The 13,918-nt window shown below is 37.1% G+C and overlaps 1 protein-coding gene across 3 annotated transcripts in view; it reads left to right on the top strand.

The window, feature by feature from the left end:
- Positions 1–13,918, top strand: part of ERICH3 (glutamate rich 3) — a 97,392-nt gene that overhangs the window by 54,364 nt on the left and 29,110 nt on the right. For all 3 annotated transcript variants that reach the window (XM_036235292.1, XM_016145068.2, XM_036235288.1), the window contains exons 9-10: positions 4,881–5,067; positions 10,702–11,000. In XM_036235292.1, coding sequence (XP_036091185.1) covers positions 4,881–5,067; positions 10,702–11,000 — 486 coding nt within the window. The remainder of the gene's footprint in view (positions 1–4,880; positions 5,068–10,701; positions 11,001–13,918) is intronic.

The raw sequence follows: 13,918 nt of genomic DNA, 5'->3' as shown, positions 1-13,918 counted from the left end.
TAAATCAGTTTTAGAACATCTCCACCACTTCTAAAATTTCCCTTGTAACTTTTGGTTGTTAATCTTCACTCTCACAGCCAGCCCCAGGCAACCACTGACCTGCTTTCAGTCTCTAAAGATTTGGCTTTTCTGGACATTTTATATAAATGAAATTATATAGTAGATAGTATTTTCTGTCTTGCTTCTTTCACTTAGCATAATGTTTTTGAGAGTCATCCACTTATAGCATCTGTTAATACTTGTTCCCTTATATCAATGAATATATATTTTTCATTACATGGATGTTTTATTTATTCATTCCCAGTTGATGGACATTTGTACCGTTTCCACTTTTAGAACTATTATAAATCACACTGTTATGAATATACAAATACAAGTTCTTGTCTAAGCCATCTGTTTTCATTTCTTTTAAGTAGGTTCCTAGGAGATAGCTTTTTTTCCCCAAGTATGGGTTACACTTTCCAGTTTCCTTACATGTCTTAACTTTTTGTTGAAAACTGAACATTCTAGATCATGTATTAGAGCAACTATGGATTCTAGATTCTGACTTTTTCCTCCAAAGGTTATTATTATTGCTGTTTTTGTTGTTGTTTGTTTAGTAACTTTTTCGGAACAAGTCTGTGAAATTATCCACTCTCTCCTTTGGTAGACAGCCAGTGATGTCTCTGCTCAGATTTTTTTTTTAATTCTATTTTTATTTTTTAGGCTAGTCTCTTAAGGGTTGGTTGTCTCTGTGTTTTATAGTTTAGTAATCATCCAGATTTGTCAGAGGTTGTTTTCAAAAACGTTGAGCCAGTAAAGCCTACACCTTCTGCCAGTGGATCTGTTTGTGGGCTGGCATTAAAAATGTCCCTAAATTGGTGGCTTAAAACAATGGAAATTTATTCTCTCACAATTCTGGAGGCCAGAAGTGTAAAATAAAGGTGTTAGCAGATTTATGCTCTCTTTAAAAGCCCTTAGGAAATATCTTTCCTTGCCTCTTCCAACTTTTAGTGACTCCCAGCAGTTCTTGGCATTCCTTTGCTTGTAGCTCCAATACTCCAATCTCTGCTTCCATCTTTACATGGCATTTTCCCTGTGTGTCTCTGTGTGTGTCTTCTCCTTTTCTTCTATGGAAATCAGTCATTGGATTTAGGACAAAACAAATCTAGGATGATCTTATCTTGATGCCTCACTATTATATCTGCAAAGACACTCTTTCCAAATAGGACCATGTCCTGAGGTTCTGGATCGTCATGAGTTTTTAGAGGGCAACATTCAACCTACTACAGTGGGTTCAGGAGTGCATTCAAAGTTCGGGCAATTTTCAAGTCTCTACCAACTTTGATTTTCTGTTAGGCTTTCTTGTATTTCTTTTGACCATGGGTGCAAACTTCTGGTTGGCCAGGGATGTATGAATAGGTTGGGTCTCCCCCAATCTATGCCACCTCCAGTTAACTGAGGAAATATTGAGAACTAACTGAATGTGTTGGGGAGGGGAAATTTCCCCTTTCCCTCATTTGGTTCTTTGAGCTAGTTGAATAATTAAAATGACATACAGTGGATTAACAGGGGAAAATAAAATTGAATAGGTACGTATGAAGAATCTGGACAGACACACGAGATTCCAAAGACAGTTAGCCAAGACGAAGTATAGTCATTCTGGACCAAGGATAAGCAGGGTAGAGGTTTAGAATTTCAGAGGAAAGTAAGGCAATTCACAGATAGATGAAAGGAACTAATGTTTGGTAAATAAATGTTTTCTGGGCCATGCAGAAACAATGGAACCGAGAGAAAACTTTGGTCAGATGGGACTTGCTTGCTCCTCTCTATCACACCTAGTTCATATTAAACTGTAGTTATATATAATGATAGCTCTCTATATTCAGTAGGTCCTCAAAATTCTTTAAGGCAGTTAAGGGGAAGGTAAAAGGTTCTTCCTGAGTCTTTTGTTTCCTGAAAATAATCAACCTAAAATAATATTTATGCTAAAGAGACACATCTTTGGGTGGCAAATTTTGCTGTCCTCCAAATGCATCTATGATTGTTTTATTGCCTGTATCTCACTGTAACATTCCTGGCTAGTACACTGGCCTGTTGCTTGCCCTAATTCAAACTACAGTTTTGGTCTAGCGGAACCTCTGGCCTTCCATGTTAGCTTGCCTCTGAGATTGCTACTTATTAGTGGTGATGACACTGGCCAGGTTTTTTGTCTTCTGTTTCAAATGAAGCCAGAGAAGCTGCTTGTTATTTATGGCCTACTCTATCTTATTGGAACTACAGTGACGAAGTCATGGCAGGTGAGAGGGATGGGAGCAGCTCCAAGCAAGAATGCCTCAGATTTTCATTGTTCTTACCAAAAATTCAGTAATTTTTTTAATGAATAACTGCTGCTCCATTTATTTTACTTCGATGATCCATTTTCAGAGGTAATATTTTAAGGGAATAGGATTTGGTGACCTCACTCCAAAAGTTTGGTATATTAATTTTGTCTCTCCTGTTAAATTATGACTTCTTGAAGGAGGAAACCACATTAGATATCTTTCTAGTATTTTTGGTTCTCTTTAGCACCTTAAAATAGTATTTTTCATTGTCAGTCAATAATGAATAACTGTATTTTATAAATATTAAGGAATGCCTTCTAATATTGTATATTATATAATCTTTAAGACTGTTCTGTGAAGTGGGCAGATTGGGTCACCCCCTCCACCTCACTTCTCCATCCGCTCCTCCTGCCATCTCCATTTCATAGATGGGAATTCTGAAATGTAAATTTCTGGTCTGTTTTTTTCCACTACTCCAAAAAGGAACCATTAAGTCAAGGTTGGAAAGTGTCATTAAAATTTAAATGATAAAATTACAAAAGAATTAACAAGGGAATAAAGACCAAGGGTGTCCATTTTTGTCTAATAAGTTTGGAAAAAATGGAAGAAATGGAAATAATAATAGATGGATGAGCTCTTCAGTCATGTGAGTACCTAAAGGAAGGGCAGTCGCATCTAGAAGCTGATGTTCTATGCCTATTCTCAGCATTTCCTTGGTTGTACACTCTTCCCCGGGCTGGGTACTTCGAGAATTATGGGTTGTGACACTGAAGCAGAATGGATCATATCACATGAATGTTGCATTCAGATTTCTGTAATCAAAGCCATCTAACTAGCATTCTAGTCACCACTTAAAGAGTCTAAATATGATAAAGATAAGTCTATTTTAAAATCTAATGTATTTTAGTTTCCCCAGACACTATCTTTTTAATTTTCTCTTTTTTAGTTTAATTTACATCACAAAAACTAAGGCATAAATGATGAAAATTACCTTCTTGATAAGTCTGTTCATTAGTACAAGTTGCATCTGATTTAGATTTCTTTTTCGAGGCACATTGTAGTATAAACACAGTATTTCTAGATGATTTTGAAAGAAATAGGTTAAAATAATAATTCACTAATTATTTATCGAGGGCCTCTTAATGCCCTTGGTTCTGGGATCTGGGGAAAAGAAGATCAGTAAGGCCAGTTTCAGATCTCGTAGATTTCACAAACATGCAGGGCAGCAAACATCAGCGTTCTCAAAGTGTGATCCCTGGACCAACAGCACAAGCAGAACCTGGCAACTTGGTAGAAATACAAATTCTTGGGCCCCACTGAATCAGAACTCTGGGGTGAGGCCCAGTAATCTGTGTTTTAAAAAGCTCTCCATGTGATTCTGATGCACACTAAAGTTTGAGAACCACTGGTGTAGGCACATTTTAATATATTGTAATAAGTGCAACAATAAGAAATGTGCACATAACAGAGGCAAAAATAATTAACTTCATTATCAGTAGAAGTAGAAGGGTCTGGGGAGGCTTCTTTTGTAGGAAGTAACATTGGAAGTGTCAAGAGAAGCAGGTTTCTGGGTCACTCTGTAAAATATGGTTTCTCAGGCTTAGTTTTGGGGATCTCTAGGGTGAGATGTTTTTTCAATGAGCCTTATAAAGACTTGGAATGATTAAAACCTATTGATTATAAGCACTGGTTCTTAATTTATTGGTGGGACATTTGGGAAAATAGAGGAGCAAAAAACGGCCTTAAATTCAGATAGAATTGAAAATGGATTGGAGATGCAATAAGTCTGCCTCATGTATATATGTAATAAGATGTTTCAAGTTAAAACTAAAAATACACATTTATTTAAAAGCATTACTGGACTCACAGTAGCCTTTGTCATGTACTTTTTCAAAAGACAAAATAGCAGGATAGAGTCACGGAATCTAGAGAGATGTTTGGATTCAAATACTAACTCGTTCTCTTACTGTATGATTTGGGGTAACTTATTGAATTTCTCTAAGCCTTAATTTCCGCATCTAGACTAGTGATAATAATATTTCCACTTCATGTGGTTGTTGAGAAACAACACACCTGAGATAATCAGGCATAATGGCTGGCCATAGTAAATGCCCATATAATGTCAGGTGTCATTATATTGCATATCAAAGAGTTTTATAAAGCCTTGGAGTACTTTTTATACATAAAAGTAGTAGAATGTGTTTCTATGAATTAAAAGCTGTCATTATGTTAAAAAAAAGTGATCCAGACCAGGGGTCCCCAACCACTGGGCTGCATGCCAGTACTGGTCTGTGGCCTGTGAGGAAAGGGCCGCACATCAGGAGGTGAGCGGCGGGCCAGCAAGCAAAGCTTCATCTGTATTTGCAGCCACTCCTAGGCACTAGCATCACCCCTCACCTCCACCTCATATCCTCAGGCATTAGGTTCCTATAGGAGCACCGGTCTCTGGTGCCAAAAAGTTTGGGACCCCTGAATTCTAGACCATGATGTTATACTTATGTAATAGAAAAATTTCATTTAGAACATGTTAGTCCAAAGTCAGTTGCTTTCACTAATGTATTTCCTTTTTAATTCCAGAGACCTTTCAGTTTATTTCCAAAAGGCACCATGGTTTCCCCTTCAGTCTCACCTTTTTCTTGAATGGCATCCAGGTGAACAGGTTAAGCTCCTGCTGTGAATATAAGCATCGAAAAAGTTCCAGACTTGGAGGCAAACGAGGCTACTTTGGGTTTGTGTGTGTGGAGAGATCATCTCCTTGCTACAAGTATGGAAACAAATGCCCTTTGGTAGAGGGCAAATTTTGCTACATTTTTCTTCTTATGCTTTTACTGATGCACAATTTATTAAGAAAGATGTCAGTGTAGATAAGCCTAAAATATCTAAGTTAAAGGTTGTTTATTAAAACCCCTCTTTTAGTATTTGAAATAAGATAAATTAGACGTCCACATATATTGTATAATGAGAATAAAAGCTAGTGCTGTTTCAAATTCTATTTCTCTCTGAATCTTACTTTCCTCAGTATGCTTTAAGTTCTGTTTCTGCAGTGAAGGAGAGGGGTTTTCTTTTCTTTTTTTCCTTTTTTCTCATTCCTCTTAGTAACTGGTTTTTGGCTGAGCCCAAAAACATGTGCAACCATCTGGCTGTATGGTTGGACATTATAGGTTGTGCATTTTATAGGTGTGCCTGCATTATGGTGTGGCCCAAATATCATTCTCATGCTCCTAGTTTCAATATGGGGCATAAGAAAATGCATGATCAAAGGTAAGTTTTGACCGTTGTTTATTAGCTTTCATACTGGACTTTCTTTCTGAAGTCAGGAGACTCGCTTACACGCTTTCTTTAATTTTTTTCCGAAAGTACTCATGGAGAATTGACTATATCCTAAACTAGAACACAGGAATGGACTAACCAAAGTATCTTCCTCCATGGAGCCAATTCTAATGGAGAAAGGGCTAACATCCCAGTAAACCCATTAATAATAAGCATGATAAACACAGAACAGGTTAAGGGAGATATAAGTAGTTGGGGGGGGGGGATAAAGGTCAGAGGGTGGGATTATTTTATATAAGATGGTCAAGAAAGCATTCTCTGATAAGATGTCTTTTGAGCAGAAAACAGAAAAACATCCTTTCCTCCAGATAGTTTTTCAGGTAGAAGAAAAGTGTATACAGAGGGTAAGAGGCAGGAATATGCTTAGTGGCCAGAGCAACAATAAGGAATGGAACAATGATAGAAGATGAGGTCAGAGAGACCATGGGGCCAAGTTACGTAGAGTCCTAAGGTCATTGCAAGGACTTTGACTTTTATTCTGAGAGGGATGCAAAGCCTCTAAGTTAGATTTTGGGCCAATGACCTGTCATGATTTGATAGTAGCTCCTATGGGAAAAAATAAACGAGGCAGGTGGGGGAAAGGGTAGAAACTACTTTAGTTCAGAAGTGAGAGAATGGTAAAAAGAGAAATGACTGGGTTCTAGATGTATTTTGAAAGTAGAGTTTATAGGATTTATTGATGGATTGAATGCCAGACATGAGATAAAGAACAGAGCCAAAGATGATTAAAAAGTTTTTGGTCTGAACAACTGGAAAGATGTCTAGTTAACATGTACTAAGATGGAGAAGACTATGGGGGAAAAAAACAGGGTGAAATAAAGAGATTTTGGGTTTAGACATACCAAGTTTGAGACATCTATAAGTTCTGGTGAGAGGTCCAAGTTGGGAATATGAATTTGAGAATGATTTGCATATAGACGGCATTTAAAGTCTATAGATGGGACAAGATTGCTTAAGAATTGAATGCAGATAGAGAAGATGCCTGAGTAATGAACTCCAGGTTACTCCAGTTAAAAAATGAGGGAGATAAAGAGGAACCAGCAAAAGGCCTAAGAAGGAAAGCCAGTGATTAGAAAGAGAACTTAGAGAGAGTGATGTCTTGGACATGAACAAAATGATTGAAGAAGGGCTTGATCAATAGGGTTGAATGTGTGCATAGGTAATGTAAGTGAAGAATAAGGATCAAGCACAATTTGGTAATGTGTTGGTTATTGGTGATGTTGGCACAAGTAATAGTGGAGTGGTAGGAATGTAAGCCTAATTGGAGTGGGTTTAACACATAATTGGAAAAAAGTAAGGCCAGAGAATATAGATCATTCTTTTAAAAGATTTCAGCTATAAAGGATGGAAATTGTGTGATAGCCAAGAGGGAGGATGTAGGAGTCAAAGGAGGCTTTTTATTTTTTAAGATGGGAGCTGTTACAATATGGCTATATGCTGATAGAATTGATACTCCAAAGAAGAAGAAAAAATTAATTAAGCATAACATAGAGGGAGAAATGGCTAGAGCAAAGTGCTTAAGTAGACTAGAGGAGATGAGATCCAGGGTTCACGTGGGGGCATTAGCCTTAAAAGAGGAGAAATATTATAGTAACAGGTGGAGAGATGGCATATAAGATAGAAAGGGAGGTAAATTGATGAATGTGTTTGGACCAACAGATAGTTCTCTGTGGATTATTTCTATTTTTTTCAGTCAAACAAGAATTTATCAGTGAGGTTAAGATTGGGGAAGGAGAGATTTGGAAGATTTTGGAGAGAGACGAGATATGAGTCATCCAGCAAGTAGGAGAGCAAATGGTCTCAGGTGATACAATAGAAGTGCCCAGGAGTACTCTGGACCCACCTGAAGTTGCTTTCTTGTTCCATCTCAAATATGTATCCTCCATATTTGTGAGCAAGTCATTTAACACATGTCTGTTTAACTCTCAGGAAAACTAATGAGCTTATATTCCATCATCCTTGTGTAAACACATTGCATTCTTTGGGAGTTGCTGTACAAATCCAAGCTGTAAATATTTGGTCCTAAACATTCCCTATAGAGATTCAATAATCATTACCAAAATCTGATTGATGATACGTTCTCTCCTATTCGATACTTACTAGCCTCTGTCCAATTCTTTATACAATTTCACTTGGTCTCTTCTAGCTTCTTTCTTTGAACTTTTCAAATAACAACAACAACAAAGTAGTTGTAGCATTAGAGTAAGATCTATTATCCTTAATTAAAAGGCACAGTTCTCATAAAACATTAGTTTTCTTTAATTTTATTTTTAAAACTTTTAATTTTTTTTTTTATCTTTTGAGTCCCTTCACCGATTTACAATATTTTGTTGGCTTCATAATCATTTCTTCAAATGAAATCTGTGAATGTCCAGAGTAGAACAGTGTGGTCTCACTTGAATTCTCCTTGTTGCAGACCAAGTAAACATCGAGGCAGACTGGTTTAAATAGGGGCAATGATGGGTAGGTGAGTGCTGGAGCCTTGCTTGCTTGTCCCTGTCCCACTTGACACTACTCTGATTATTCTAAAAGTACCCATACTACAGAACTCCAGTGAAAATTGAGACCTGCCCCTAAGAAGACTTATCATTTATCATATTGTACAACTTTTTTTTTTTTGGGGGGGGGGTCACATCTATAATAATACTTATTTTAAAGAGCTGTACATTAATTCCTCCAATTCGTTAAAAATGAAATTTATTTTCATTCATTTAAAAATAGTGGTTCCTAGAACTTTTATTGTAATAAAATAAAACAGTAGGGAATTCTAGTTCTAAAAATAATTTGGAATTACATGCTTACGGTCCTCAAAAAACAAGAAAACCTTGGCAGTGGTCTTCCAAAGTGCAGAGGTTCCACAACTGAACTTATTCCTCACTTACAGGAACTATTTGATGAGACGTGGTAGTTACTCTCAGTTACTAGAGTAAAACACAGGAAGAAGAATTGCCTAACCAAATAGAATACAGAAAGCTTCAGTAATCAGAATCAACACCTCAAATTATACTCTGAAGCCAACTAGGTAGTCAGTGATGAGGAGAGCACAGATGTTACCCACTTTGTTTGTCCAATTCCCCTAAGCAGATGGGCAATAAAAAGTCTGTGCCTGCTGTAGGGAGGCATCAAAATATCTGCACAGTCACAACATAAACTTGAAGTACCAGCATAGCAGAGGCTCCAAATCAATGGATTTGGTGTTGCCATTGATAAGGGAAGAACAGCTTGAACAGAAAGCAGTGTAGGTAATCATATTTTGTGAAGATTCATGACACTTTTATTCCAAGGAAAGCAATGTGCTAAGTAGGTCATCATTATAGTTGGGAAGTATTTATCATCCTTAATATAGGCAAAGTAAGTGTATTCTTATTATCTCTTTTTTTATAGCCCAATAGTTACTTCAAGTACAGATCCTTTTAGCTTTATTTTATGGAGAGATATTGAAAAGTGATGTAACTAAGTTCTCGTATTTGCTCGTTGGAAACATTAATTCTTATTTCTAGACTAGAGATGATTGAAATTCAGTAAAATCTTCAGTTTAAAAAAGTGCCATTAAATTTGATTCACATTGAGGCAATTTTCAAATTCTACATATTATTTCTATTATTTTTAGACCAATAAGTCTTGACTGCATTCTGATCTCTTTTCACCTACTCAATGTAATTGACTCAATAGTCATGTAACCTGTAGAGAAGGGGACATGTATATTTCTAGAGGAGGAGGAATGTGGAGACTGATAAATGCCAGCCCCCTGTTCCAGGTCATGGATTGTCTCTAGACCCTGATGAAAACTTCTTCAGGTTCTATTAGTGTCTGGTGGGGAGCATGAGCACTTTCCCTGGTGATTAGCCCAGCGGTGTAATGTTTGTAGGTATAGCTAGTCACTTGAGAGGGTTATATTTGTAATCTAAGCATGCTTTTGTACTTGAGTGTGAGGTGATGATGTCTAACAGACCTGAGTTGGAATCCAGCTCTATCACTAACCTGCTGAGTGAGCTTGGGCACATCATGGACCCTTTATGCCTCACTTCTCTCATTTGAAAGTAGTGATAATCGTTATTAATTAATTGGTCTGTGGGGAAAAGCTGGAAGATAATGTATATATAGTACACAGGAAAGAGCTTGGCGCAGAGGGAGTGCTCTGCAATCATATTATGATAATCATCATCTTATTAATGTATCATCACTATTGGAATTCTTATTTTGATGTTAACTGAGTGATAGGAAAAAAGCTATAGAAGGATTCATTCACATGATTGTTGTTGTAACTGATTTAAAAAATTTTAATGTCTTAATACATTTAGATCATCTGCTTGGTTCACCAGATTTGACTTTGAATGACTTTATGCCCTCTGCAAATTATTGCCATCTTTAAAGAACAAAAGCTTATTGCCAGCAGAAATCACCAAAGATTGTGGTACAAGTTTCGAAGGCAATTCTAAAAGTAATAATGACACTTTATTAAAATGAGTGTGAAGGCTCCTGAGGTGTTTATTTAAAGGACACAACTTTCGAATGTATATGTTTCTTAAAAAATCAATCGTATTTATTTAGAGTCAGCCTTATATGTCATTTTTTGTTGTTAGAATAATAAATTATCAAAGACCGAATGCCATCTTTCTTCTTCTGATTATTTTTCTCTCTGCTTCCCTGTGTTTATAAACCTGAATGTTCTTTATCATATAATTCTCATTTAAGGACTTGAATATACATATACATATATATATGTATATGTATATATACGTATATGTACATATACATATATGTATATGTATATGACTCTAAGGCCAAAAATATACTTTAAGACACAAATTTTAGATTGAGACTATAGTTCTTAGTTGTTGTTCTCTTTTCTTATGTATTATTGAGGGTAAAATTATTAAGCATTTGTTGTGTTCATTTATAAGATTTTAGTATTAATAAAAAGGAAATAGTTTATTTTTAATTATGTGTATGATAATAAAATATTTCTTATGATGTTTCTTACAAGAATAAGTGATTTAAAAAGCTTCGAGGTTCCACTGTGCTATATATAAAGATTAATAAACACCTTATGTTCATATTTTCATAGGTGCATTATTGCAATGGGTCTTGACAAAAAACCAACATCACCAAAACCTAGGAAACAAAGGAACATTCAAAAAAGAGAGGAACTGGAGAAGGGTGAGGGGAAACTGAGGAAGGATAGAGCATACATGATACCAAGAAGGAATGAGATGGAAGGGAACAAAACCTCTGCTTCAGTCATTTTTTCAGCTGAAGAGGAAAAAATAGGGATCGAAGAAGTGAGAACTGCAATAGAAGAAATGCAACGTAGAGGAAAACCAGGACAAGTTTGGGAAGATGACCATGAAAATCTATTTAAATACGGTAATGGATAGCACAGGGTTCTTTTATTGTTGCTGTTATTCTTTTGCTTGTCTTAAAAATGTGATTACCAAATTTGCAAAAATATCCATTGTGTTATTACTCAGTGATGGTGTTTAGGCAGTGCTGCTACACTGAGGAATCCCTGACCACCTTCCTGTACTGTTTTGAGTGGAGTCCTGTGTCACCTGCCTTAGAGGAGGGCAGGCCTAACTCCAGAACTGCTGACTGTTCTTGTGGGTGGAGGAGGGCAAGGCAAGTTTATGTCTGTGTAAGCCAGAGTCCCTATGCACTTCTGCAGATAGAGACCATTCTGACTAAATAGAATTTTGAAAAATATTTGAATGTACTTGCTTTGGTGAAATTGATGCTTTGGCATCAGGTAGGCACAATCTATATGATTATATATTGGTAGAATATTCCATAACTAGAAACAGTCGACATAGGCTTGGGGCCTAGAGCCTATCTGTCTGCGTTTCTTATTTTCTTTTCTCCTCTCCTTTGCTCTCCTCTCCTCTTCTTTCCTTGCCCCTCCCCTCTCCTTCTCTCCTTCCTCTTCTTCCTTCTTTCTCTCTCTCTCCTCTCCTCCACCACCACCACACACACACACACACATACACACATACACACATTCATAAATGTGGTAGTGATAATAACAATAATAAAAGAACCAGGCACTGAACACTCAGCCAGACACTTTCCACATACTATTTCATTTTATCCTCACCATTCGATGTGGTGGATATTATAACCACCTCTATTTTACAAGTTGGGAAACTGAGGCTCAGACATATAGAGAAAAAGTAGCAGAACTAGGATTCAAACTATAGTTTTCTCTCTACTTACCTTAGGTTCATTGGCTGGGTCCTTATAAATGAAACCGATAAGAGATTAACAAGGGAAAAATAAACAAGTGTATTAGTATATGCATCAAACATACACATGAGAGAACTCAGAGCTGAGTAACTCAAAGGAGTGCCCAGAATTTAGACTTACGTGGCATCTTAACAAAAGAACAATTCCGTTTTAGAAAAGTGACAAGACAAAGGAAAAGGGCTTTGAGCTTCTAGGGGCAGCAAATTGTGGGAAGGCAAATATATGGGGACCAAATGGTAGATAAGAGCTAGTTTTATTGAGATTTCTTATGCTGATTTCTCTTTTGCCATATCTAAAATGAAAAGGGTCTATAGTTGTCTCCTTTGATTAACTTCAGTCCTTTCTGCTAGAGAGAGGAGGGAAGACACCTTTACAAATTTATGTCCTGCTTTTAGGCAAATAAGTGAGGGCAGTATTCTTTTCTTATATCTATTACTTCTCATTTGCCTTCAGTTTAAAATAAAGTGCCATGTTTTGGGGTGGCATATCCTGCTACCTTTCAACACTCAGGCTTGTCTAATTTCTGGGCTTTGTCTAATTTCAAAGCTCAAACTTTCAAATACTGTCCAACTTGATATTCTGTACAAGCCACCTTTGAAATGACCTGATTCTGGGTGATATGTCAAAGAATCAGAAACGGGAGCTGCCTGAGTGTCCATCTTACACCAAGGGGGCAAAGCCCGGATTAGAGGAGTAATAGCCATGGGCTGAGACGACGTGTAGAAGGTCTGGTATCAGGGGAAGGGCACATCATAGATATCTTCTTCCTTACCTCATCTTGTTGCTGCCCAAGGGTTTTAGTTATCCAAGGGAATAATAACAGAGCTGGTATAGCACTGGATTTTATGTTTGTTTATTACTGAAATAATGTGTTTTCACTTATAACACTGACCGAGTTACTTCTCTCTCTCAGTGAACCCTTCTCGTCTCTATTATCTTAGACTGAGAATTTAGAAATATCTACAGCAGCACAGCAATAGCAGAGAGATTAACAAATGGGATGTTGTTTTGTTTGTTTTAACTTTCAAGACATGTAGTTTTATTAAAGCCACGTTCAATAGAAGCTTTTCATTTTCTTCATTTATTTTCTCTTAAACCAACACGGCCAGGGCTATGGGTAGCATACTTTATGCCTATAATACAGCTTTTCCAAGATCCTTCTTCTGTGTCGGATAGTTAATGGACTTTAATTGCTTGTTTCCATTAAAAAGAAAGAAAGAAAGAAACAGCAGCAGCAAGGCGTCAGCTCTTTACAGAACAGCCGCTGATGGTAAGGGCAGCAAGAAGCTTGAGTGGAGGTCAGTGAGGGAGGGTTGCAGCTGGATTAATGTTGACCTCGTGTTGCCTCACTTCCTCATTAGCAAGGATGGTAAACAACAAGCTAATTGAATTCTCTGTAATAAGGAAGATGAAATGGGGGAAAAAGAAAAAATTATAAAAAGGACTTCTGAAAACATGCCGCCAGTTCTTTCATATTGAAACTGCATGAGTCGATGACACAAAGGAGGTGTGCTTTGAGCTATAACGCTAATAGAGTGCTCTGTGGTTAATAGAAGGCTAATATTTAGATGTGATAATAGTGGTGGGTAGAATAAAGCCGAGGCAGCCTTACATTTCATATTGGGGGAGGGGGCTGAAACAGAAGCTCCTGCAAAATAGGATGCAGAGACTGTTCTTGTGGCTCACTACATGTTCCTTCAATTTTATGCTCTGTTTCAATAATGTAACCATAATTATGTCCTAATTGTGGACATTTGTACTTCTCTGATTTTAATCAGGTGCCTCCATTAAAGTGTACAGAGTACATACTGTGTGTGATTTTTCCTGTTCTACGACCAACTCCCTCTACCTCCAATCACAGTCACTATTACTACTAATCCTTAATATTGATTAGGTACCTAATGACCATGGCACTGTATTAAGCATGTTCCAGGGTTTATTGCTCTTATACTCACCACAGCTTTGTAAGGTAGATTGCCTAAGGACGCACAACTAGTGAGTGTTTAAACTGGGACCTGGGTACATGATTGCCTGACTCCAAAAGC

This window comes from Rousettus aegyptiacus, unplaced genomic scaffold (assembly GCF_014176215.1).
Source record: "Rousettus aegyptiacus isolate mRouAeg1 unplaced genomic scaffold, mRouAeg1.p scaffold_m13_p_1, whole genome shotgun sequence".
In the NCBI taxonomy this organism is placed as follows: domain Eukaryota; kingdom Metazoa; phylum Chordata; class Mammalia; order Chiroptera; family Pteropodidae; genus Rousettus; species Rousettus aegyptiacus.
Note: the sequence above shows the minus strand (reverse complement) of the source record. Positions and strands in the feature narration are given on the sequence as shown.